The following is a 26,983-nucleotide window of genomic DNA, read 5'->3' on the forward strand; positions in this document are numbered from 1 at the left end:
TATCTGTTCAGCCAGGGTGGAGGTTCTGATACCTTCACCAGTTTCACTGAGTTAAAATCAGGTATGCTGTAACCAAACACTCAACCTTGAGGTAAATGTTAGGAAATAAAGGAAAACCAGTGGAGGTTCATCTTATCAGTAAATGTTTGAGGTAATTTTCTCTTAAAGGTGTTTAACAGTAATGAGAAGTTGTCTGTAATAATTGGTTTGTACTCAGAAGAGTTGTGAAAAGAACAGGTGATTAGCTACCAAAGTCTTGTGTTTCAGTCATCAGTCCACTTGCTGGTCATTATGTCAGTAATCCCATGGCCAACCTCTTCACTTATACTAGAACTTCCTCAGAAACCTAGTCAGTAGTGGTGATGTCTCACTGCTCCTCGAGGCTTCAGTTCTGTGTATCCGTAAGAGATTGTGGAAATAATTATTTTAGACATTTTCAGCCAGCTTCACACACTGAACTTTGCATCCCTGTTAATTTCAGCCACCACCAAGCATATGAGACCCTCCAATCATCCATCATTTCTTGTTGTGACCTTCATATTTTTGCGTGTACTCGTTCCTTTACCAGTTTTCATTCCTTTATCAGTTCGGATCCTCTATGAAACAAATAACATAAAACTGCTTTCAAGCTGGCTTAAATATAACTGGAAAATAGGTCTAGGTCAGGTTTCAGAATTAACTGTTATAAGGGTGATATCAGTAAATATTTGCTTTCCTTACTTTATTCTTCTGTTCACAGTGTTTATTTCATCCTAAGTCAGGTTCTACATAATGTGGATGCCAGCTGCAGTCAAGAACACAAGCTTGCTCGGTCACACACAGTGGAAATAAGACCTGTTTCTCTCACAGGAGTTTGAGGGTAGGGGCAGCCACCTTCACAGATCATGGACATGGCAGGGGGTGTGGTGGTCGTGGTGTGCATGGGTACTAGGAAGAAATATGTGCATAGACTTAGTTAGAGGGAGGCAGTGAATGGCTGGACAATGAACACATATTTAGCTACCTATTCTACTCTTAGACTTCTGCCTTGTTATTTCTGGAACCCTTGTCCTGTAGTCAACAAACTCCTCCCCTTTTGATACTCTCTGGATTGTCTTTTCTTCTAGTAACCATTACTGAAATCCACTCAACCCTGGGGAAAATATTTTCTCTATATCCCTCTCTTTCACACCCCATATATCACAAAGTAAAGAGGAAAGACCACATCTTCTTTGTTTGCCAGCTCCTGCCTTGCCCTCACTTATGCTCCCAGACCAATACTTCTTCACCATTGTATAAACACCTTCAAGGCTCACAATCTGGTTTTATCATTCTATACCCTGCTCGTGATGTCCTCCACCAGGTACCTGGTTGGTCTTCTCCATTCTTTGAAGACTTTGGTTTCTGGCTCAGTCTTCCTTTCTGTTCCCAGGCCCAGCTGTCAAGCTGCTGACTCCAGTGTTCACATAAACAATTTATCCAATACTAGATTGCATTCTTCAACTCATTTATATCAACCATCCACTTCTGGGAAAATGTCCTGAATCGTATCAGACTGCTTAACCTTTGAATTCTTAAATTCAAACCCACACTTTTTTACTATAACCTAACTACTCCCACTTTACCTGTTTTATTGATTTTACTGAGACTGCAGTCTCTTTTCGTATCTAAAACACATCCAACTTGGGGCACCTGGGTGGCTCAGTCAGTTGAGTGTTTGACTTCTGCTCAGGTCATGATCTCTTGGTTTGTGAGTTTGAGCCCCACATCCAGCTCACTGCAGTCAGCCTGTCAGCACTGAGCCCGCTTGGGAACCTCTGTTCCCCTATCTCCGCCACTCCCCCATTTGCACTCTCCCAAAAATAAAAAAATAAAAATAAAAGTAAAATATATCCAACTCTAGACAATCACTTAGATGTACTCTACAGTTCTTTACCTTCTTCCTATCCCTCAATCATTGTAGTCTGACCTCCACCCCACCATCCCGGTGACACTACTCTTGCCAGAATCATCAATGACATTCCTGTTGCTAAATTTAACAGACTCTTCCATCTTTCTTGAGATTTGTACATTTGGTAGTTATTTACTCCCTTTTTTTTTTTTTTTTTTTTTTTAAGTAGGCTCCACGCCCAGGGTGGGGCTTAAACACTCAACCTTGAGAACGAGAGTTGAATGCTCTACCAACCCAGCCAGCCAGGCACCCCTCCCTCCCTTTTTTTCTGCTTACTTTTCACAGCTTCCTAAATCCATTCTGGTTTGGTTTTCCTTTATCTCCATGATTAAACTAGAGTTAGGGCTCAGTTCTGTTCTTAATCTGCAAACTACCTTGGGCCAGTTCAACCATTCCTCTAACTCCAATTATCATCTCATATTAACGAATTCCATTTAAATGTGCCACACCACTTCAAACTTGGCATGTCCAAAATTAAATATCTCTTCCCCCTCTCCAAAAAACCTCCTCCTCTTTCTACATTGCCTATTTTAATGATGTTACCACCATCCATACATCCAATTACAAGAATCTTGGACATCCTTGACTTTCTCACCCTCCACACTTATACCAAGTACCAAGCCATACTGATTCTACTTCCTGAATATCTTTTAAGTCACTCCAGTTCCCCCCTTTTCCTAATTCAGTATACCATGATATTATGCTCCAGTTACAGGAATAGCTTTCCTCTAGTATAATCTCTCTTTCCCAAACCTTTCAACTCACTTTGATTTGGGCAATTTCTCTAAAATGTATACCTTATTTCATCTCTTACCTTGTTAAAACCCTTCAGTGGCTCTCTCACGGACTTCAGGTTGAACTCTTTATTGATTCCCAAGGCTCTTCATATTATGTAGTCCTTACTGACCTTATCAGATTTCTCTCTCCTTACAGCTTTTGGCATTTAGATAATTTCTGGATGTAGTCCAGATGTTGGCTTGCTCCTTGTTGCCTCTGTAAAATCTTCCAAGAAAAGTTCCTTCTGAGATCTTTCAGAGTTCCCTCTGCTTATACCTGTCGTCTCACTCACCTCAATATAGAATAATAGTTCCTTTATCAATTTGTCTCTCCACAATAATAGCAGAATCTTAGTAAGTTTGCCTGTTTATCCTTGATGCCTGTCACAATGACCAGACAATATATGCTCATAAGTATTTGTTAAGTGAATGACCTTAAATAAGTCATTAGCCTCTCTGAGCCTCAACTGCCTCATCATTAAAAAGGGAATAATGCACTGCCTACCTCATAGGGTTGTTTTGGGGTCTTGTAAGATAATAGGATTGAAGTTTAGCATAGCAGTTAAGAGTGTGAGTTCTGGATCTCTATTATCTCCGTCTGGTTTTTAATCCTAGCTCACACCATATAACCAGCTATGTGACTTTGGACAAGTTACTTAACTTTCCTGTGTTTTAGTTTCCTCTTTAGTAAAATGAGAATAACTACAGTATCTGCCTCATAGTTTTGTTTTGAGGACTAAATGAATAAATGGCAAGCATTTAGTACAGTGCCTAAACACACAACAAATGTTAGCCATTAATTATAATGTTTTTATTTATAAGTTCTAAAATTATATTGCATGATATATAGTACATATATACACACATATGGCATCAATTATTAGTTTGAGGTTTTCAGGGAGGTAAAGGATTGTTATCATTAACTTAATTTCTTTTGTCTTTTAGAATAACGCCATAGCAATACCAGAGTTTATTTCCCAAACCTTAAATTCAAATTTTCATAGTTGATTTGTGTCAAATTTTGGTAAAAAAAACATTTTTTTACATGCTGTTCATTATAAAAACGTTTTGAAACATTGTAGGTAGATGTTGACACAGGAAATAACTTTTTTTATTTTAATTTTAATTTTTTCTTAATTAAAAATTTTTTAACATTTATTCATTTTTGACAGAGAAAGAGAGAGAGTGGGCGAGGGGCAGAGAAAGGGATACACAGAATCCGAAGCAGGCTCCAGGCTCCGAGATGTCAGCACAGAGCCCGATGTAGGGCTCAAACCCACAAACAACGAGATCATGACCTGAGCTGACGCACACTTAACCAACTGAGTCACCCAGGTGTCCCTAATTTTTATTTTTTTTAAGATTTTGTTTTTTTAAGTAATCTCTACATCCAACGTGGGGCTTGAACATAGAACCACAAGATCAAGAGTTACATGGTCTTTTGACTGAGCCAGCGAGACGCCCCAGCACCAGAAAAACATTTATATAAGAAAGATTACTGGTTTAATTTATAAAGGACAGTTATTATGTCTTTGACGCCTAATTTCATTTCTCACCATGACTTAATTACATGACCAATTCAGTGTTTGGTAAGTACTAATTTCATTAAATCTACATTCAAGGGAAAAAAAAACAAATGCATTTAATTTTGTGCTTACGTGTTCACCTGAAAGAGACTTGCTCAATTTTATTAAAAAGTTCTTTTTAATATAATTAGACAGTATACATTTGTGTATTGGCTTTGGACCAACAGATGTCTAATTTTTATTCTTTTTCTGTTTCTTTTCAGAGTTGGTGGTTCCAGGATTTTATTCAGAATGACTTTAGGAAGAGAAGTGATGTCTTCTCTTCAGGCAATGTCTTCCTATACTGTAGCTGGCAGAAATGTCTTAAGATGGGATCTTTCACCAGAGCAAATTAAAACAAGAACTGAAGAGCTCATTGTGCAGACCAAACAGGTGTACGATGCTATTGGAATGCTTGACATTGAGGAAGTAACTTACGAGAACTGTTTGCAGGCACTGGCAGATGTCGAAGTGAAGTATATAGGTGAGTAGCATGCAGATGCCCATCGATATTTCATTTTGTAGGCATCATAAACCATTTTATGCTTTCTGTGTTGGCAATCATTTTCCAGTTTTACAAGACATTGATTTTTCCATAATGATTAACTAATTGCTTAGAATTCAATTAAATAAAATTAAAATGTTTTATTATGTTGGCAGTGGTGCTACAAAATGTACAATCTCATTACATCTGCTTTCTGGAGAGTATTTTGACATAATATATCAAAACTCTTAAGAAGTTCATACCCTAGCCCAGCAGTTCCACACCTAAGCATTTAATCTAAATAAATTATCAGATACAGGAAAAATTATGTACAAATTTATGTATAAACAGGTACTCTGTCGTAGCAGAACCTTGGAAACAACTCCTGGGTGCCATCCAGCATATAGAAAGACCACGTAATGGTATGCTCAGGCTCTGCAACACTATGTAGCCATAATCATGTTGAGGAACAGCATTTCTTAACATAGAAAAAAAATACAGAGACAAAAACCAGAAGAAAATTTTACTAGTAGCTTATTTCTTAGGTATCGGATTTATGCTTGATTTTTTAAAATTTACCCTCTATGCCTTTCTCTATTTTGCATATTTCCTATACTTAAAATACATTATTTCTATAATATAAGTATTAGGCCCTTTGAGTTAAAGGAATGGGGATTCACTCCAATTGCCCCTAAGGGTTAGACATATTCTGTGATATAGTTATGGCTAAACAACCTTGGCTATCCAGGTTTTGTAAGAACGTAAGTTATCGGAATATCATAAACATTTGTATGTATTCTGGAATTTGGAAGGTTGTCCAGAATCCTGTACAGCCCTAGTGACCTAGTCATCTCTTAACCCTCACCAACCCCTCAACACCAAGAATTCCCTACCCTGTGCCCCACCTTAATAGGGACTCTCTTACCTCTTCTGTTTCAGTTTCTGCCTCTTCCCACCAGCTGCTTCACTCTCATTAATGGCCACTAAGTCAGGATAAAAGTCTTGAGTTTAAACTACTAAATAAAAAAGACCTGGTGGGTCTCGTTAGTCAAACTCAAAGGGATGGAGTTGGTTCGCATTTGGCAGAGTTTTTCCAGAAGGCAATATTTTGTGTGTCTCCCTTGCTATATGTGGTTTGTCCTTGGTTCAGAGACTCATTTCTTCTTCAGTCATATATGGCCAACATGGTGTGCCAGCCTGGTGAATTACGCATTTAACAAATATAAAAATCAGTGGGGGGAAAAAAAACAAAATCTTTTTAAAAATTATCTTAAAGTCTGCTGCTTTTCCAATAATACATCTTTTATTTTTTTTAATGTTTATTTATTATTTTTGAGACAGAGAGAGAGCATAAGTGAGGGAGGGGGAGAGAGAGAGGGAGACGCAGAATACAAAGCAGACTCCAGGCTCTGAGCTGTCAGCACAGAGCCCAACACGGGGCTCAAACTCAGAAACCGTGAGATCATGACCTGAGCCGAAGTCAGACGTTTAACCGACTGAGCCACCCAGGCATCCCCCAGTAATGCATCTTTTAAATATACTTTTAGTTTTCAGAAGTCCTTGCTCTCTCATAAATTTACCTCTGTAAATTAATCCTAAAAATTTTTGAGTTTAGGAGATTTTTAAAGACCAACTTTATCTTATCTATATTTGTTCTCAGAGCTCATTCTGCCTCCTGCAGTAACTGTTAAAACCTCATTTGACTAGTGTCCAATATTGTTTATAGTTTGGCAGTAAGAGCATAAGTCTGGTTTAGGTCTTTGTGGCAAAGTAAGGAAGGAAATGGTTTTTAGTATTATTGTTTGTTTAAGAATATGTTTCCAGTTTTAGGCTCCTGCATTTTGTTCTGCTCATTTTAGTTCTTGAGCAATTTGATTTTTTCTTAATATCTCCTTGACTTAATTTTAAAAAGTAAATAGAAATTATACCTATATAGTTAACTCTATCACTTAAACAGGTGCTACATCTATGAAACTTTAATTCTGTTCCATTCTTTAATCAAGGAACATAAAAGTGTATATTAAATCAAATCCTTATAGAATAATTATTTAATTAGACTTTTTAAACCACATGTTATGAATTTATGCAGATATTTGAGGTGATTTTTCTTTTTACAGCTTTATAGCACTGTTTTAAGAGGACTGATATGAGTGAGGTAGCTTGTTTAACTGGATAGTTTCTTGGTATGGAAAGGATAGCTCTACTGTCTACCATATATCATATGTGGAAGTTTTACCTGTTTACAATACCTTCAAAGTACTAAAGCTAATAAAAGTGTATTCATTGTCACAGTATAGCCACACCGTTCCTATAAACCATACTCATTTTGTGTTGCCTAGCTGGCTCAGTCGGTTAAGCGTGCAACTTTTGATTTTGGCTCAGGTCACAATCTCATTGTTCATGGGTTAGAGCCCCATGTCAAGATCCTCACTGTCAGCACGGAGCCTGCTTGGGATTCTCTCTCTCTCTCTCTCTCTCTCTCTCTCTCTCTCTCTCTGTCTCTCTCTCTCTCTCTCTCTCTCTCTCTCTCTCTCTGACTTTCCCCTCCCTCCTCTCTCTGTCTCTCTGTCAAAAATAAATAAAGAGATGCCTGGGTGGCTCAGTGGTTAAGCATACAACTTCAGCTCAAGTCATAATCTCATGGTTCGTGAATTTGAGCCCTGTATCAGGCTCTGTACTAACACCTCAGAGCCTGGAGCCTGCTTCCGATTCTACATCTCCCTCTCTGTGCCCCTCCCCTCCTCATTCATTCTCTCTCTCTCTCTCTCTCAAAATTAAATAAACATTAAAATTTTTTTTAAATAAATAAAAACAAAAAAAAATAAACCATACTCATTTTTTCTGTAGTTGGGGTCATTTCACTGACATCAGATTTTTGCCCGATGAAAGTCACATTACAAATGTATTAAAAACCCAAGAAAGAATTTTAATATGTGAAAATTAGAGCAGTTCGTTACCACCATCATTTAATAGGAATAGTCCCAATATTCAACTGTTCACTGGATGTGTCCACTGAGATTTCTGGGAATCTTCTAAAATTGTATGGAACTTTTATGCTTGTATGAACGTTTGCATTTTGGGGAGAGTCCATAACTTTGACTAGATTCTCTAAAGAATCTGTAGTGAAGGTTAGGAATTTCTATTTTAAATAAACTTCCCCCACCCCAACTAAATTGGTCTGCTTTTCTCTGGAAAACAGTGTGGAGGTTCCTCAAAAAATTAAAAGTAGAACTACCCTATGACCCAGCAATACCACTGCTAGGAATCTACCCAAAGGATACAGGAATGCTGATGCATAGGGGCACATGTGCCCCAATGTTTATAGCAGCACTTTCAACAATAGCCAAATTATGGAAAGAGCCTAAATGTCCATCACCTGACGAGTGGATAAAGAAGATGTGGTTTATATATATAAGGGAATACTACTTGGCAATGAAAAGAATGAATTCTGGCCATTTGCAGCAACATGGATGGAACTGGAGGGTATTATGCTAAGTGAAATAAAACAGGCAGAGAAAGACAAATATCATATGTTTTCACTCATATATGGATCTTGAGAAACTTAACAGAAGACTATGGAGGAGGGGAAGGGGAAAAAAAAGCTACAGAGAGGGAGGGAGGCAAACCATAAGAGACACTGGATACTGAGAACAAACTAGTGTAGATGGGGGTGGGGGAGAGGGGAAAGTGACTGATGTGTAGGGAGGAGGGCACTTGTTGGGATGAGCACTGAGTGTTGTATGGAAACCAATTTGACAATAAATTATATTTAAATAAATAAGTAAGTAAGTAACTAAGTAAGTAAGTCTGCTTTTTTCTAAAACATCCTCTCTCTCTGCCAGTCCCCATGCTTGTAGTCTCTACTTTTCCAGTCCTCTCCTGAGGTCTTCCTCTTGCCCTGCCTGCCCTAAGGTCCAGCCTTCATCATAGGTGTTACATAGTGCTCCAGTCCTAATATTGCTGTGTTCGAGTTACTATCCCATTCTTTTGGCAACTAAGCTGCTCTATCCTGTATTCTTTATCTTTTCATGTACTGTTCCCTCCTCCCACACCCCAGATTATAAAATGTGTTAGTATGAGAACTATGTCTTTATCTTTCAGCATTCCCAGTTAATAAGTTACACCCTAAACATACTTTGATAAGTGCTCAGTTTATACCCTTATTGTTCCTAATAATGCCACTGCAACAGCCAAGTCCTGCATTAGATGCTGTTTCCTGATGGCCTTACAAAACTTTACAGAAGGTATAAAATGAAAAACTTATATTAGGATAATCATTCCTCTAGGTAGGAGGTATTTTTCTTAATGCTGATTGGATGAATCCTTATGATTTTGTCCTCTATTGACAGTGGAACGAACCATGTTAGACTTTCCCCAGCATGTCTCCTCTGACAAAGAAGTGCGGGCAGCAAGTACAGAAGCAGACAAAAGACTTTCTCGTTTTGATATCGAGATGAGCATGAGAGAAGATATATTTCTGAGAATTGTTCATTTACAGGTAAATGATGTTATAAACCCTTTTAAAAGAAAAAATCTGTACTAAAAAAGTAAAAATCTTTGACCAACAGTAAAAAGTATTTGAGGGCACTTGGACGTCCCAGTTAAGCATCAGACTTTTGATTTCATCTCAGGTCATGATTTCATGATTTCAAGTTCATGAGTCCAAGCCCCGCATCAGGCTCTGCGCTGACAGTGTGGAACTTGCTTGGAATTCTCTCTCTCTCCCTCTCCCTCTCCCTCTCCCTCTCCCTCTCCCTCCCTCTCCCTCCCTCTCCCTCCCTCTCCCTCCCTCTCCCTCCCTCTCCCTCCCTCTCCCTCCCTCTCCTTCCCTCTCCCTCTCCCTCTCCCTCTCCCTCTCCCTCTCCCTCTCCCTCTCCCTCTCCTTCTCTTTCTCCTTCTCCCTCCTTCTCTCTTTCTCTCTGTTCCTCCCCTGCTTGTATTCTCTCTCTCTCAAAATAAACTTTAAAAAAAGGTATTTGAAAATTTCTAGATTTTGATTCTAATTATGATAGTAATGGGTACAGCATAGTATTTATTGTTATACTACATAGGTTAATGTTGAGTTGCTAATTACATTCACTTAATACTAAAGACCAAGTGTGAAAAAGTGTACATCTATAAATCTAAGGATTGTTAATTGTCATGAACATAATGTTTACTCTTTGAATTTTCTAAATGTTGCAAGGTTTATATTAGATCAGATCAACTAAATGGAATTGAGTTGTTTATCTGTAAATATCATGTGGTTTTGGCCATGATATTAATGACATACTGTTGATGCTGCATGCCAAAGTCATTCCTCTCTGTCATCCTTACATTTTTCAAGACTCACAGAAATTACAGATAATGAATGTTTTAGGTGGGTCTGCCTTGAGTGCTTTTGATATTTCATCACCAATGTTGATTTGCTTCCTAGCATTTTCGTCATGTCTTTGCTTTGAATTTTTATTTTCATGACACTCAGCAATTTGTTTGGAAAACAGCCATTCTTTATAATCCTAGACATTTTTGTTTAATTTTGCATGTTTCTTTATTCAAATCTCAAACATTTTGGGGGCACCTGGGTGGCTCAGTCTGTTGGGTGGCCGACTACAGCTCAGGTCATGATCTCACGGTCTGTGAGTTCGAGTTCCACATCAGGCTCTGTGCTGACAGCTCAGAGCCTGGAGCCTGCTTCCGATTCTGTGTCTCCTTCTCTTTCTGCCCCTTCCCTGCTTGCTCTCTGTCTCTTTCTCAAAAACAATAAACATTAAAAAAAAATTTTTTTAAATCTCAAACATTTTGGGGCGCCTGGGTGGCACAGTCGGTTAAGCGTCCGACTTCAGCCAGGTCACGATCTCGCGGTCCGTGAGTTCGAGCCCCGCGTCGGGCTCTGGGCTGATGGCTCAGAGCCTGGAGCCTGTTTCCGATTCTGTGTCTCCCTCTCTCTCTGCCCTCCCCCATTCATGCTCTGTCTCTCTCTGTCCCAAAAAAAATAAATAAACGTTGAAAAAAAAAATTTAAATCTCAAACATTTTGTTCCTTTTAGCAAATTATGATAAGAGTTGAAATAAGAAAGCAGTTTTATTTCACGTTTTAACTTACTGAAGAATATGTAATCAAGATTTTAGACATTTAAGATATATGTGCTGTCTATTCTCTCAGTCAGATAGGCACTTTTTACCCTGTAATTTATATTCATCTATATTGTTCATAACTGTTCATCTTTTTTTTTTTTTAAGTTTATTAATTTTGAAAGAGAGAGTAGGACAGGGGCAGAGAGAGGGAGAGAAAGAATCCCAATCAGGCTCCTTACTGTGAGTGCAGACCCCAGTATGGGGTCAAACTCACTAACCATGAGATCATGACCTGAACTAAAATCAAGAGTCAGATGTTTGGGGCGCCTGGGTGGCACAGTCGGTTAAGCGTCCGACTTCAGCCAGGTCACGATCTCACGGTCCGTGAGTTCGAGCCCCGTGTCGGGCTCTGGGCTGATGGCTCAGAGCCTGGAGCCTGTTTCCAATTCTGTGTCTCCCTCTCTCTCTGCCCCTCCCCCGTTCGTGCTCTGTCTCTCTCTGTCCCAAAAATAAATAAACGTTGAAAAAAAAAAATTAAAAAAAAAAAGAGTCAGATGCTTAACCAGCTGAGCCACCCAAGTGCCCCCATAACTGTTCACCCTTAGCACTATAAAAATAACATAAACTTTAATAACTTCATGATTATTCTTTATTAGTTACATTGTTCTCTTTTTTTGACCTCAGTTATTACTCTGTGTGATTCAAATCATGGCCCTTACAGTCCCCTTTATTTTATTTCATCCCCCCCCCAATCTAATTCCTTTCTAGATCTATATTAGGTATGTATTTTAAAACTTTTTCCAGAATATCTCATTTTCTTTTGTTAACTCTGTTTTCATTCTGACTTCTAAGTTTTCATTTGGAATTTTCTAGCCTCAAGAAGGTATTGCAATCTTAATGTTATATATCATGTTTAATGTTTTTCTCTGATATTTATGAATGTTCTCAAGATATGGAAGGTGTGTCACTTTAGATTTCTTTGTTACACTTTTATTGGAATCTGATCCCAGTAAATTTGGAAACAAACTGCTGCCGGGATAGTATACTAAAATACTATACCAGATAGACACCAGTGCATTCATCCTATTAGTTCATTTGTTTGGGCTGGGTTTTTTTTTTGTTTGTTTTTTTAATTTTTTTTTTCAACGTTTATTTATTTTTGGGACAGAGAGAGACAGAGCATGAACGGGGGAGGGCAGAGAGAGAGGGAGACACAGAATCGGAAACAGGCTCCAGGCTCTGAGCCATCAGCCCAGAGCCTGACGCGGGGCTCGAACTCACGGACCGCGAGATCGTGACCTGGCTGAAGTCGGACGCTTAACCGACTGCGCCACCCAGGCGCCCCTGGGCTGGTTTTATTGTAATAATTTACAGTGGTTTCAGAGTCATTTCCATAATTTTTCCTTTTTTCCAAGAGAGTAATTTTTCCCATGCATGTCATTCATTCTGTGACCATTGGTAGGAGCTTTTACTGTATCTGTTAAGGCTAGATCAGAATAATAAACAAATAACAATTTTTTTTTTATGCAGTGTAACTTATCTGGTGAATTTAGTTACCTTTAAATACCTTCATTGACAAATAGTTGTGTTTATTTAGGCAGTATTTTTTTTTATTGTATTTTATTTTTTTGATAGACACAGGATGACTGTAGGAAAGGGGTAGAGGGAGATGACAGAGAGAGAGAGAGAGAGAGAGAGAGAGAGAGAGAGGGAATCCCAAGCAGGCTCAATGGTCAGCATGGAGCTTGAGGTAGGACTGAATCCCACCACCCTGGGATCAATCACGACCTGAGCCGAAATCAAGGTGGATGCTCAACGAACTGAGCCACCAGGTGCCTCTATTTTATTTTAATTCTAATATAGTTAAGATATAGTGTCAAATTGCTTTCAGGTATACAATATAGCCATTTGACAATTCTATATATTACTCGGTATATAGGTAGTATTTTTTAAAATCTAAAAGTATCAATATGAGTTTTCTGCTAGTACTGGACACTTTAACAAATGGTAAATTTCATCCCATTCATACCTAAAAGACAAAGGTAGATATAGCTATTTACTTTTCAGTGTAATGTTGTAAGTAAAATAGGGCAACCATGATGTGACACATAAAGCCTTCATTAAGTTGGATAGTAGGTTCTTAAAAGTATATGAAATCAGCAATTTCAGGCATAACCTACTAAAATGAGGGTACTGTGAGTAATACTGAGATTTCAAGATACCACCAATGTAGACAATAATCAAATATATTTTTAGTTTGATATAAAATGTTATTTTAGCTCTCGTGTTGTTCTTCACGTAGGATTAATAAATAGAAATAAGAAATTAGGGGCACCTGGCTGGCTCAGTCAGTGGAGCATGCAACTCTTGATCTCAGGGTTCTGAGTTCAAGCCCCACATTGGGCATAGAGATTACTTAAAAAATAAAATCTTTAAAAAATATATGAAATTACTTTTCTCAGTTCTTTGTGCAAAATCTGTGTTCAGTAAGCCTTCCAGTTATCTATTGATGTATAATCTATTACTTCAAAACTTACTGCCTAAAAATAGCAGCAATCATTTTTTTTTTCTGTCATGGTTTCTGTGGATCAGGAATTCAGAAAGGAATCAATCAGTTGGGTAGCTCTGGCTTGGGGTCTTACATGGAAAAAGGAAGTGGTGGCTGGAGCTGAAGCATGTGGAGGCTAACCAGACATCTCTCTCTTGGTGTCATGTCTGGACACCTACATGTTGTCTCTTCATGTGGCCTAATTTGGGCCTCCTCATAGCATGGCAGCATCAGGGTAGTAGGACTTGTTTCATGGAGACTCAGGACTCTAAGAATGGTGTTTCCACAAACTCCACAGAAGCCGCCGTTACATTTTCTGACCTCAGAAGTCACCTAGCATCACTTCTGCCATACTGTACTGATTGACCAGTCACTGCGATCTGCCCGAATTCAGGGGACATGACATCTCAGTCTAAGGAGTATCAACTTATTTGCAATCATGTTTCAAAACCTCCAAAATAAGTCATGTGTTGACTCTAGATGGATGAAATTATAATAGAGCCTGAGACTAACCAGTGTGCCATAGTCTTCCTGCCTCCTTCTTATGTGTGATTAGTACTTTACATTTACACAGCAGTATAGTTTTCTAATTTAACTTTCCTACCAAGCTTGTGAGGCATCCCTTTTTTATAAATGGAGATACTGAAGTTCAGAAATGGTAACTTCTCAAGAGCCACAGAGGTAAATATTTAGTCATTGATCATAAACTAAAGCTAGAAACAGTTGGTGACCAATCTGAAAGCTAGGCCTTTAGTAATTGTTGCTAGGACAGGGGTTTTCAAATGTGGGAAAGAAAAAATTGGTTCTTCTCCTCACAAGCAAACTGAGAAACAGCTTTTCGAAAATTATATAGGAATATGTCTTTATGATACCTGAGCAGAGAAGTATTTGTGAAACAAGACCCCAAAGTCTTAACTAAAGCATAAGACAGATAAACATGATTGCATTAAAATAAAGAACTTCTGGAGTTCCTGGATGGCTCAGTCAGTTAAGCATTCTATTCATTCGGATTCTAAGTCTCCCTCTCTCTCTGCCTCTCCTGTGCTCACACATACACTCTCTCTCTCTCTCTCTCAAAAATAAGTAAACTTAAAAAAAAAAAAAATACGGGAGCCTAGGTGGCTAGGTTGGTTAAGCCTCTGGCTTCGGCTAAGATCATGATCTTGTGGTCTGTGAGTTTAAGCCCCACATCATGCTCTGTGCTGATGGCTTGGAGCCTGGAGCTTGCTTCAGATTCTGTGTCTCCCTCTCTCTCTCTGCCCCTTCCGCGCTCATGCTCTGTCTCTCTCTCAAAAATAAATAAACATTAAAAAAAAGTAATAAAAAATAAAATAAATAAAAACAAATGCCCATTTATAACTTTGAGGCTTAGAAAAAATAAAGAACTTCTATTAATAATGTGAAAAGACACTAAAACTAAAAAATACTGAAATACCCAAATACTAAATTAAGAAATTTATAAAACAGGAAACTAGCAAAGCATTAGTACCTAGGATATATAAAGAGCTACAACAACAAATCCCAAAAGAAAAATGGGCAAAGGGCATGAAAAGATATTTCAGAAGAAACATAAATGTCAATTAAACATGAAAAGATGTTCAACCTCGTCAGTAATTGTGGAAATGCAGATGAAGATCCCAATAGGATACCATTTCATTCACTAGATTTGCAAAATCTAAGAAGTCTAACAGTGCCAACAATCTATGAATGTGAATCAATGGGAATGTTTGTTCACTACTGGTAAAGGTGTAAATTAATTAAAAAATTAGAGTAATAACTAATTTGGAGAAAAACTTAATATTATGAAGTAGGATCTCACAATCTCCATAACTCAGCATATCCTCACTGTCTCCTACCTCCCCATTTATCTAGAAATAGTTTTGCATTTGTACACAGGTGAAATTGGACACTTGTGCATAACAACATTATCTATAATAGCAAAACACTGAAACAACTTAGATTTCCATTAGCAGGAAAGTGGATCAGTGAATTTTAGTATATTTACATTGGAATATTTTATAGCAGTAAAGTAAATAAACTACAGCAACATGCAACAGCATGACTGAATATGAGTAACAGTGAAAGAAAAAAGTCCCAGAACACTACCTACAACTCAGTATCATTTTACCAAGCTCAAAAAGAAGCAAACCAAATGTATACATACTGGTAAAATTGAAAAAAAAAAATGTTTAACATAAAATTCAAGAGAATGGTTACCTGTTGCATAGGAAAGTATAGCAGTGTTGTTAATATTCTTTTTCATAAGTTAAAGGGTGGATTTCATTTGTCTTTATAACATGTATATGTAATTTTACCCCTTTGTTATATAAAAATTATTACATGCAAATTTAACATGTTAAATTTATCCTTAATTCTACCAGGAAAAAAAAAAAGGAATAAGAAATTAAAACAAACATTTCCTTATTCCTTTCAGTTAAAAATGTCCAGGTATCAAAAGCCAGCAGTCAAGGCCACAGATCTTGGTGTTTCCCCATCCTGACAAAGGTTTCTTAGTTGTTGGCTAAAGCCAGCAAAGGTTTCATAGACCCTCTTTCAAGCCATATTGGTGAGAAAAATGTGCACTGTCTCTATGTTGAAACAGTCCAGGCATATAACATTTTATTCCAGTGGACTACTGAGTAATAAGCACAGAAGAGGGACTCTTTAGTGAAATAAGAGTCTCAATTATGCAAGCTGAATTGAGAAATACAGTTATCTATTTTAATGTTGTTTATACTAATCTTTTAGAGCCCTGGGCTTTTGTCAGGCTGATTAATCTTAGCCACCTAGTGAAAAGTTTTAATTTTAAAGTGTAAAATAATGCTTTGAAGCATTATACATTTTTGTATTCCACCAGCCATGGAAGCCTCATGCCAAATTAAAATACAGGAAACATGCCTTAAAACCATGGCAAAAAAGAAAGAAAGGAGGGAATGGAAGAAAAGAGGAAAAGAAAGAAAAAAGAAAGGAAAAGAAAAACAAAGAAAAGAGAAGAAAAAAGGGAGAGTGGCAGGGAAGGAAAAAACTAAGTCCAAAATTCAGCATGGTAATAAGTGTCTTAACCTACACCATCCCTTCTTGATTTTGAAATACGTAAGTCTAGTTATTGGTCATAATCAGAACTACTGAAACTTGTAGCTTTGTGAGGCTTTAAAAGCCTAGAAACAAAGCATCAACTACCTTGCCTTAGTTTCTCCATTAGCCAGACACCACTCTTCTGCTTCCCGAGTGCTTAACTTTGTCTTCACTCACTACGTGATCCTGACATTGTCTGCTAATGTATCTTTTTTCTTTCATATTACTTAAAGCACTTGCAGGATATTCATCTTTCTTTCCCTGGTACCTAGTGTAAGTGAGGGCTCGGTGAATGTATGCTGAATCAAGCTAAATGGGCCCCAGTTAAATGTGTCTTCGTTCAGAATGACACTTCTCACTCCCAGTGTCCTCACTGTGCTGTGACTCATACCAAAGCAGGGGCTCCTGTGGTGGTAAGTTGAATTAGTAGTAAGCAAGCAGGCCTTTGTGTGTCCCTCCTGTCTGGGAACATAGGCAGCTGCCTAAGAATGCCTGCTTCACCATAGTCAGATAGAAACCTAACAGAAAACATTTAAAAGGACAGAAGGGGCACCTGGGTGGCTCAGTAGGTTAAGCATCCAGCTTTGGCTCAGGTCATGATCTCTCGGTTTGTGAGTCTGAGCCCCGCATCAGGCTCTGTGCTGACAGCTCAGAGCCTGGAACCTGCTTTAGATACTGTCTCCCTCTCTCTCTGCCCTTCCCCCACTCATGTTCTATCTTTCTCTGTCTCTCAAAAATGAATAAATGTTAAAAAAAATAAATAAAAGTGCCAGATGGCCAACAGACACATGAAAAGATGCTCAACATCACTCCTCATCAGGGAAAAACAAATCAAAACCACACTGAGATACCACCTCGCACCGGTCAGAGTGACTAAAGTGAACAAATCCGGAGACTATAGATGCTGGCGAGGATGTGGAGAAACGGGAACCCTCTTGCACTGTTGGTGGGAATGCAAAGTGGTGCAGCTGCTCTGGAAAACAGTATGGAAGTTCCTCAAAAAATTAAAAATGGAACTACCCTATGACCCAGCAATAGCACTGCTAGGAATCTACCCAAAGGATATAGGAATGCTGATGCATAGAGGCACATGTACCCCAATGTTTATAGCAGCACTTTCAACAATAGCCAAATTATGGAAAGAGCCTAAATGTCCATCACCTGACGAGTGGATAAAGGAGATGTGGTTTATATATATAAGGGAATACTACTTGGCAATGAAAAGAATGAATTCTGGCTATTTCCAGCAACGTGGATGGAACTGGAAGGTATTATGCTAAGTGAAATAAGCCAGGCAGAGAAAGGCAGATATCATATGTTTTCACTCATATGTGGATCTTGAGAAACTTAACAGAAAGTGGTCTAGTTTCATTCTTCTGCATGTTGCTGTCCAGTTCTCCCAGCACCATTTGTTAAAGAGACTGTCTTTTTTCCATTGGATATTCTTTCCTGCTTTGTCAGAGATTAGTTGGCCATACTTTTGTGGGTCTAGTTCTGGGTTTCTATTCTATTCCATTGGTCTATGTGTCTGTTTTTGTGCCAATACCATGCTGTCTTGATGACAGCTTTGTAGTAGAGGCTAAAGTCTGGGATTGTGATGCCTCCTGCTTTGGTCTTCTTCTTCAAAATTACTTTGGCTATTTGGGGCCTTTTGTGGTTCCATATGAGTTTTAGGATTGCTTGTTCTAGCTTCGAGAAGAATGCTGGTGCAATTTTGATTGGGATTGCATTGAATGTGTAGATAGCTTTGGGTAGTATTGCCATTTTAACAATATTTATTCTTCCAACCCATGATCACGGAATGTTTTTCCATTTCTTTATGTCTTCTTCAATTTCCTTCATAAGCTTTCTATAGTTTTCAGCATACAGATCTTGTACATCTTTGGTTAGGTTTATTCCTAGGTATTTTATGCTTCTTGGTGCAATTGTGAATGGGATCAGTTTCTTTATTTGTCTTTCTGTTGCTTCATTATTAGTGTATAAGAATGCAACTGATTTCTGTACCTTGATTTTGTATCCTGCAACTTTGCTGAATTCATGTATCAGTTCTAGCAGACTTTTGAAACTAGACCACTTTTTTACACCATTCACAAAAACAAACTCAAAATGGATAAAGGACCTGAATGTGAGACAGGAAACCGTCGAAACCCTAGAAGAGAAAGCAGGAAAAAGCCTCTCTGACCTCAGCCACAGCAATTTCTTACTTGACACATCCCCAAGGGCAAGGGAATTAAAAGCAAAAATGAACTATTGGGACCTCATGAAGATAAAAAGCTTCTGCACAGCAAAGGAAACAATCAACAAAACTAAAATGCAACCGATGGAATGGGAAAAGATATTTGCAAATGACATATCGGACAAAGGGCTAGTATCCAAGATCTATAAAGAGCTCACCAAACTCCACACCCGAAAAACAAATAATCCAGTGAAAAAATGGGCAGAAAACATGAATAGACACTTCTCTAAAGAAGACATCCAGGGGCACCTGGGTGGCTCAGTCGGTTAAGCGGCCGCCTTGGCTCAGGTCATGATATCCTGGTCCGTGAGTTCGAGCCCCACGTCAGGGCTGTCTGTGCTGACAGCTCAGAGCCTGGAGCCTGTTTCAGATTCTGTGTCTCCCTCTCTCTGACCCTACCCCGTTCATGCTCTGTCTCTCTCTGTCTTCAAAAATAAATAAACGTTAAAAAAAAAAATTATTAAAGGGGCGCCTGGGTGGCACAGTCGGTTAAGCGTCCGACTTCAGCCAGGTCACGATCTCGCGGTGGGTGAGTTCGAGCCCCGCGTCGGGCTCTGGGCTGATGGCTCAGAGCCTGGAGCCTGTTTCCAATTCTGTGTCTCCCTCTCTCTCTGCCCCTCCCCCGTTCATGCTCTGTCTCTCTCTGTCCCAAAAATAAAAATAAAAACGTTGAAGAAAAAAAAAATTAAAAAAAAAATTAAAAAAAAAAAGACATTCAGATGCCCAAAGGCACACGAAAAGATGCTCAACGTCGCTCCTCATCAGGGAAATACAAATCAAAACCACACTCAGATACCACCTCATGCCAGTCAGAGTGGCTAAAATGAACAAATCAGGAGACTATAGATGCTGGCGAGGATGTGGAGAAACGGGAACCCTCTTGCACTGTTGGTGGGAATGCAAACTGGTGCAGCCGCTCTAGAAAACAGTGTGGAGGTTCCTCAAAAAATTAAAAATACACCTACCCTATGACCCAGCAATAGCATTGCTAGGAATTTACCCAAGGGATACAGGAGTGCTGATGCTAGGGGCACTTGTACCCCAATGTTTATAGCAGCACCTTCAACAGTAGCCAAATTATGGAAAGATCCTAAATGTCCATCAACTGATGAATGGATAAAGAAATTGTGGTTTATATACACAATGGAGTACTACGTGGCAATGAGAAAGAATGAAATATGGCCCTTTGTAGCAACGTGGATGGAACTGGAGAGTGTGATGCTAAGTGAAATAAGCCATACAGAGAAAGACAGATACTATATGGTTTCACTCTTACGTGGATCCTGAGAAACTTAACAGAAACCCATGGGAGAGGGGAAGGAAAAAAAAAAAAAAAAGAGGTTAGAGTGGGAGAGAGCCAAAGCATAAGAGACTCTTAAAAACTGAGAACAAACTGAGGGTTGATGGGGGGTGGGAGGGAGGGGAGGGTGGGTGATGGGTATTGAGGAGGGCACCTGTTGGGATGAGCACTGGGTGTTGTATGGAAACCAGTTTGACAATAAATTTCATATTTAAAAAAAAAAAACTTAACAGAAGACTATGGGGGAGGGGAAGGGGAAAAAAAAGTTACAGAGAGGGAGGGAGGCAAACCGTAAGAGACACTGGATACGGAGAACAAACTGGGAGTTGATGGGGGATGGGGGAGAGGGGAAAGTGAGTGATGGGCATTGAGGAGGGCACCTGTTGGGATGAGCACTGGGTGTTGTATGGAAACCAATTTGACAATAAGTTATGTTTAAATAAATGAACAGGAAAAAGGAGAACAAAACTTCATATATAACATATTTAAGTAAGTTATGCCTCTGTCTTAGCTTTTGCAATAGAATCTGTATTCTGTTATCTTCTATTGCTTTAGCATATCAGTTTTTCTAAATGATATTCAAAAGAATATACTATGTTAATTTTCAGGATTCTTTTTTTTTAATGTTTATTTATTTTAGAGATGGAGAGAGAGACAGAGCACAAGTGGGGGAGGAGCAGAGAAAGAGGGAGACACAGAATCTGAAACAGGCTCCAGGCTCTGAGCTGTCAGCACAGAGCCCGACATGGGGCTTGAACTCAGGAACAGGGAAATCAGGACCTGAGCTGAAGTCAGACGGTCAACCCACTGGGCCACCCAGGCGCCCTGGGATTCTTTTTTTTGTAAGTTTTATTTATTTTGAGAAAGACAGAGACAGCACAAGTGGGGGTGGGGCAGAGAGAGAGGGTGAGAGAAAGAATCCCAAACAGGCTCCGCACTGTGAGCACAGAGCCCAGCGTGGGGTTAGAACCCACAGGGTCATGGGAACATGACTTGAGCCAAAACCAAGAGTCAGATGCTGAACTGACTGAGCCACCCAGCCAGCCCTGTTTTCAGGATTCTTTTATAATCCTACGGTTATAATTCCTACTTTGTGTACACAATATAGAATGTCCCACTGAAAAAAATTTTTATTTACATATTTTTTTAAGTTTATTTATTTTGAAAGAGAGAGAGAGGGAGAGACAGAATCCGAAGCATTCTCCATGCTGTCAACAGAGTCCAATGAGGGGCTTGATCTCATAAACCATAAGATCATAACCTCAGCCAAAATCAAAAGTAGGATGCTCAAGGAACTAAGCCACCCAGGTGCCTCTATATATTTTAGAAACTGAAAATGTGAAGGTCTTGTGAAGAAAAGGACAAAGTCATGGGATAGAAGGTGGGGAGGATTTGGGAGATATTAAGAAAATTTTCACTTATTTATAATGAAATTTTGAAGAATGATAATAAATTAAGATTTTGTAATACAGTGGTATATGGTATATTGGGGAAAGTACCAAATTAAGAATTTGAGAAATTTACTTCTTTCCATTTTTACTAATAAATAGCTGAATGATCTCAGGAACTTCTCTTCAGTTTTCTTGTCTGTAAAATGAATATACAAGCATATGTGTAAGTGTTTGTACACGTGTGCACGGGTGCTTTCACGCGTCTATATAAAAGCTCTTTGTTACAGGAAGAGGTTAGGGGGAAACTAAATCTTGTCACCACAGAGATTAAGTGAATTAAGTGCCTCTGCTGTCAGATTATATAAATTTGAAAGTTACTTCAGAGCACTTTAGGCTTTGCCCTAACCCTGAAGAGGAGAAACTTCACCCAAAGAGGCCTGAAACCTTGTTGGATTCAAGTGGATTCAATTCTTGTTCAGCAAGGATGGTGCAAGGCCAGCAGAACAGTGTAGTAAGTACTTGGGCAGTAATTCTGACCTTGCCTGGAGATTGTAAGGGAGAATATTCTTATGATCAGCTCTGGGACAGGAATGTGCTTCAGAAGCACATTTTAGAAGTGCTTAACTCCTACTAGAGCCCTCCAGAGATTGCCGAGACCTCAGAGTCTGACTGGCAGATGGTGCCTGGTTACATTTGAGTCAGAATTTTGTCAAGTGTCATTTTTGTGCCCAGTCAACTATTTCAGTACAGATGATTAGTCATATTTTAATTAGACCTAATTCAAGGCAGATTTTTCATAGAACATCCTTCTACCTGTTTATGCTTGTCTTACCTTTTGGGGGGAGTCAATAGTTTTTACCTAATCTAGACCATGAGTTTTGAGTTAACTGTGCTGAGTATGCTTCTGGGCTGTCTGAAGTAGCAGCCCTGGTGCTCCCAGATACAGCAAGTCCAGGCACTCCTAGTTGGGGAGCCCCTCCTGATGGAGCTTAGCACAGAGTGAGAATTCTGCTCGCGTCAGCTGCTGAGATATGTGAAGAGCCTCTGTTCTCAGGTCAGGGCCAGTGTGACCAGGTAAACCCAGGAAGCAAGTACGTGGTACACTGCTGTGCAGCAGTGTGCCTGGCTTCTGCCTTGACCCACTTCCCTGATGGGAAAGCCCTCTGCTCCCAATCTCAGCCTGCTCATTTGGGTCCCTCACAACTTAACCCAACTCTTGACAGGCCCTTTTCACTGCAGTTTTTTTCTGCCCCTGCTACATATAGCTCCTGCCTAGATGCTCCCCAACCTTACAACATCCAGTATTGTACTTTCTAGAAACTCCTATTGCCATGCCCCACACCTCAGGACATACTTTCTGGTACTGTTAAAACCGGCCTTGATAAATCCAGGTTAATCACACCCACATGAACTCTGTGATTTGAACTGCTAGCCGTCCCTGAGGGAGCCAGCCCACAGCCCACTTAAGTCCCCCTGGTCATTCTGGGTTTCTTGCCATTGCAGGCACCTGCTGTGGGGACCCCAGTGTTTGCCAACACCAACTAGAGAGGGTTCCAACTCCAGTCATGCCAGCATGCTCAGAAGTTCTCCATGGATATGAAAGGAGATTATTATAGAAAAAGGAGACTTATTGTTCTCTGCCTCCACAGAGAATAAATGCAGAGGAAACTATGAGTAATGTATGCACAACAAGTGCTTTTTAGTACCAGGACATAAAATTTTTTATTGGCAGGCAAAGTGAGATACAGATTGTTATATTAAGTAGTGCCCTCAGTTAAAATACAGCTATTTGCCTGCTGCAACAAAATGTAAAAAATTACAGAATTATTGCAGCAAAGGCTTGCACCAACAGTCTAAAATGCAGACACTAAAGCTGAGCACTGTTCTTTCAAAGATATACTTAGTTGGGAAAATATAAAGTTCAGGGGTGGACAGCCCAGGTCTTCATGGAGAGAGAGTGCACCCAATGGTAGATCTCTAAGGCTCTAGAGACAGAAGTCTCTCATTGGCTGTCACCCACACTGAGTCCATTACACCTGCTGACTCTGTCTGCAGTCCATTTCCTCCGAAGGACCATGAACTGACCAGCCATCCAGATGTGCCATGCATATTATGCCACCTGTTTTGAAGAAACATCTGGTGTTTTTATTACCTTGCTATTGCTGGGGGAATTTTCCATTCTCCTCCAAGGCCCTCCATTCTTTTGAGTGATGTTGTTTGTGTTGCTGCATAAGGGTTCAAATGTTCTGTCCAGCTTTCTTCCTTTTTGTGCAGTGTTGACTCATTTTCCCCAGACACTTGTTCATATGCTGCTTGCTGTCGTCTCTTGATCTCTCTTGCCAAACGACAGTAAGGCATTTTTGAAGTGCCGGAAGTCTTTGGCTGGGGTTTTATCCAGCTGTCCTTGTTTGGTATGTTGGCAAAAGAGTCCCACTCTCCATTTGTGTAGAATTTGCCCATTATTTCTATTCCTGCCTCTCAAGTGGAGCCAGGTTAGCCAAATGATAGAAAATTAAATCCAGATGATTCGCGATAAGGAATATGTTTTATGAAAAAGACCATGGTCATAGAGAATGCTCAGAATGAGATTATGCAAATGTTTCTATTATCACACGTTCAAGTAGTACAGACGCTCTTGATTCTAATGCAAGGCAAAGCAATTCTGGTTAGCTTTTTATTTATTTAATTTATCTCTTTTAAATGAGCAAAGCTCACTTAAGCATAAAAGAAATTAGGTCTTCAAAAGAGCCTGCCTCGTAATCACCTATGTGTTTCATAGCCCAACAGAGATGATGAATAAATTTGCTTTGGTCTCATAGTTGATAATATACCCATGCACTATTGTACAGAAATGGCTGTCATGCTCTTTCATTTCAGGAAACCTGTGATCTGGGTAAGATAAAACCTGAAGCCAGAAGATATTTGGAAAAGTCAGTTAAAATGGGAAAAAGGAATGGGCTCCATCTTCCAGAACAAGTACAAAATGTGAGTTTGTTTCTTTTTTTTAATTTTTAAAAATGTTTTATTTTAAGTAGACTCCATACCCATCGTGGGGCTTGGACTCATGACCCTGAGATCAAAAGAGGCATGCTCTACCAACTGAGCCACCCAGGCACCCTGTTTATTTTTCTTATTGGAAAGAAAAAGAATAAATAAACAAAATATAACAACAGCAACAACAAAAAAACAAGTAGCACATTTGTAATATGGAAAATAACACATAATATTAAATCCGTTTACAGTGTATTTGGTAGTCAGTGTTTTTAAATTCTGCAACCCCTAAAAAAAAAAAAAAAAGAAAGAAAAAAAAGTCTATAACTCCTGTAAACCTCATGGTGACTGACAAACAACTCATGATTTTTTTTAATCCTGTATATTTTACCTTTGCTTCATGTGTGCTGGGTTTATTTTCCCTACTGTATTTTACATTTTCTTAAAGCTGGTTCCAGATCTTAATAGTTGATTTACATCCTCACTCCCTTGGTCATACAGAGATAGCACACTCTGGTAATAAAATTTTTATGATGGAGAGTTTTATTCTTTTTCTGTCAAGATTTTATTTAAATTCAAGTTAGTTACATGTAGTGTAGTATTAGTTTCAGGAATAGAATTCACTGATTCATCACTTCCAGATAACTCCCAGTGCTCATCACAAGTGCACTCCTTAATGGCCCATCATCCATCTGGCCCCTCCCGCCACCCACTTCCCCTCAGCCACCCTCAGTTTGTGCTCTATAATTAAGTCTCTTATGGTTTGCCTCCCTTTCTGTTTTTATCTTATTTTTCCTTCCCTTCCCCTATGTTCATATGATAGAGAGTTTTAATACAAGCATTTTAGAATGAAATACCCTATAATTAATACATTTAACCCTTGAACAGCCTAAGGGTCAGGGTGGTGACCCCCTGCACAGTCAGAAATACACATATAACTTCTGACTCCCCAGAAATTTAACTACTAAAGTCTCCTATTGACCAGGAACTTTATCCATAATGTAGTCAATTAACTTGTATTTTGTATGTTTTGTGTATTATATACTGTATTCTTAAAGAAGGCCAGAAAAAAGAAGATGTTACTGAGAAAATTGTAAGCAAAAGAAAAAACACTGACAGGACTGAAATTTATTTACTGAAAAAAATCTGTATATATGTGGACCCAGATAGTCCAAATCCCTGTTGTTCAAGGGCCAACTGCATATACCTTTTAAAGCCAGAGAGATTAGCTACTGAAAAGTGCTTCTCAAATTGTCTCTTGTCTAATGCTGATCACACCTTCCAGTTTAGTAAACTCAGCTGTAGAATTAACTCATTCTTCTTGGACAGGAAAAACAAACCCATGATTTGTTTCCAGGTCATTCTTCTATTCTCCTGTTCCAGTAGAACAGGAAATAACCAAGTGATGTTCAGCATAGTAGATACAACTGAAGGTACCACTGACATACGGGTACCTTTCTGTCACCCAGATGCCCTTTGAACACCTTGTGTCTTTAGCTTGTTATAGAAGCAATGTGACTGATCTCACTTATCTGACCTTTTGTCTTCCTGGTCACTCATCAAATCTATTTGGGGCATGAACACTGTATTAGTTAAAATGTGTTTACTTACAGCTCACAAAACCCTGTTGACACAGTTTAAACAACAGGAGATTTATTTGCTTGTATAACTGGGAAGTTCCACCATCCAGAAGGACATAGAGAAGTCTCCATCAAACCTCCCCTCATGTCTTAGTGGTGGCCCAGATTGGATCATATGCCAAATCCCAAATCCCCTTTTAGTGAGGATAATGCCAGGCCTGGCTTACCTGAACTAGTCCCATCCCAATTGATATCCTAACTGGCACAGAGTCACACCCCTGGAACTTCAGATAGGATCAGGTCCCACCCAATCTACATGGCTACTGTAGAATGAGGGAGAGGGGAAGGGAGTATGGGGTGACAACCAGAGTGTCCAAAAACAATATTGCGCAGTATGTGTTAAGTCAGCCGACTCAAATTTAGCGTGCAACAGAATTACCTGGAAAGCTTTTAAAGCTCTGAGTACAGGGCTTCATGTCTGAGAGTTTGTGTTTTCATTGGTTTGGTGTGAATCTCAAGAATATGCATTTCTGGGGCACCTGGATGGCTCACTTGGTTGAGCATCCAACTTTTGATTTCAGCTCAGGTCATGATCTCATAGATGTGCGATCGAGCCCTGCTTCAGGCTCTACACTGGGCATGGAGCCCATTTAAGATTCTCTCTTCATCTTCCTCTGCCCCTCTCTCTCTCTCTTCTGTCTCTCAAGAAAAAAAAAAAAAGAATATGCATTTCTAATAAATTCCCAGGTGATGAGGCTTCTGGTCAGGCCCATGCTTTGAGAACCATTATGGTTTATGTAAATTTCATTATTTAGCATTTTTAGAAGATGGGACAGGTTAATAAAAATGTCTCATGTTTTTTTCTTGTGGTTTCCTTTTTTTTTCTTCCTTTGATTTCCCACTTAATAGTTTTTATACATATGTTAGTTCCCATAAATCACCTCAGTTTACAAAGCTCTGTAATACTAAGATATAGCCTTTTTTCCAAAGCAACTATAGAATTAATTTGCACTTCTTATCTCTTGGTTTACTTCAGCACCAAATACTGATT

The 26,983-nt window shown here is 39.1% G+C and overlaps 1 protein-coding gene across 2 annotated transcripts in view; it reads left to right on the top strand.

Annotated features, from left to right (window-relative positions):
- NLN (neurolysin) overlaps nt 1-26,983 on the top strand; it is a 107,979-nt gene that overhangs the window by 42,476 nt on the left and 38,520 nt on the right. For both annotated transcript variants that reach the window (XM_011284017.3, XM_011284021.4), the window contains exons 2-4: nt 4,496-4,755; nt 9,105-9,253; nt 24,239-24,346. In XM_011284017.3, the coding sequence (XP_011282319.2) occupies nt 4,496-4,755; nt 9,105-9,253; nt 24,239-24,346 (517 nt within the window). The remainder of the gene's footprint in view (nt 1-4,495; nt 4,756-9,104; nt 9,254-24,238; nt 24,347-26,983) is intronic.

This window comes from Felis catus, chromosome A1, assembly GCF_018350175.1.
Source record: "Felis catus isolate Fca126 chromosome A1, F.catus_Fca126_mat1.0, whole genome shotgun sequence".
NCBI lineage: Eukaryota > Metazoa > Chordata > Mammalia > Carnivora > Felidae > Felis > Felis catus.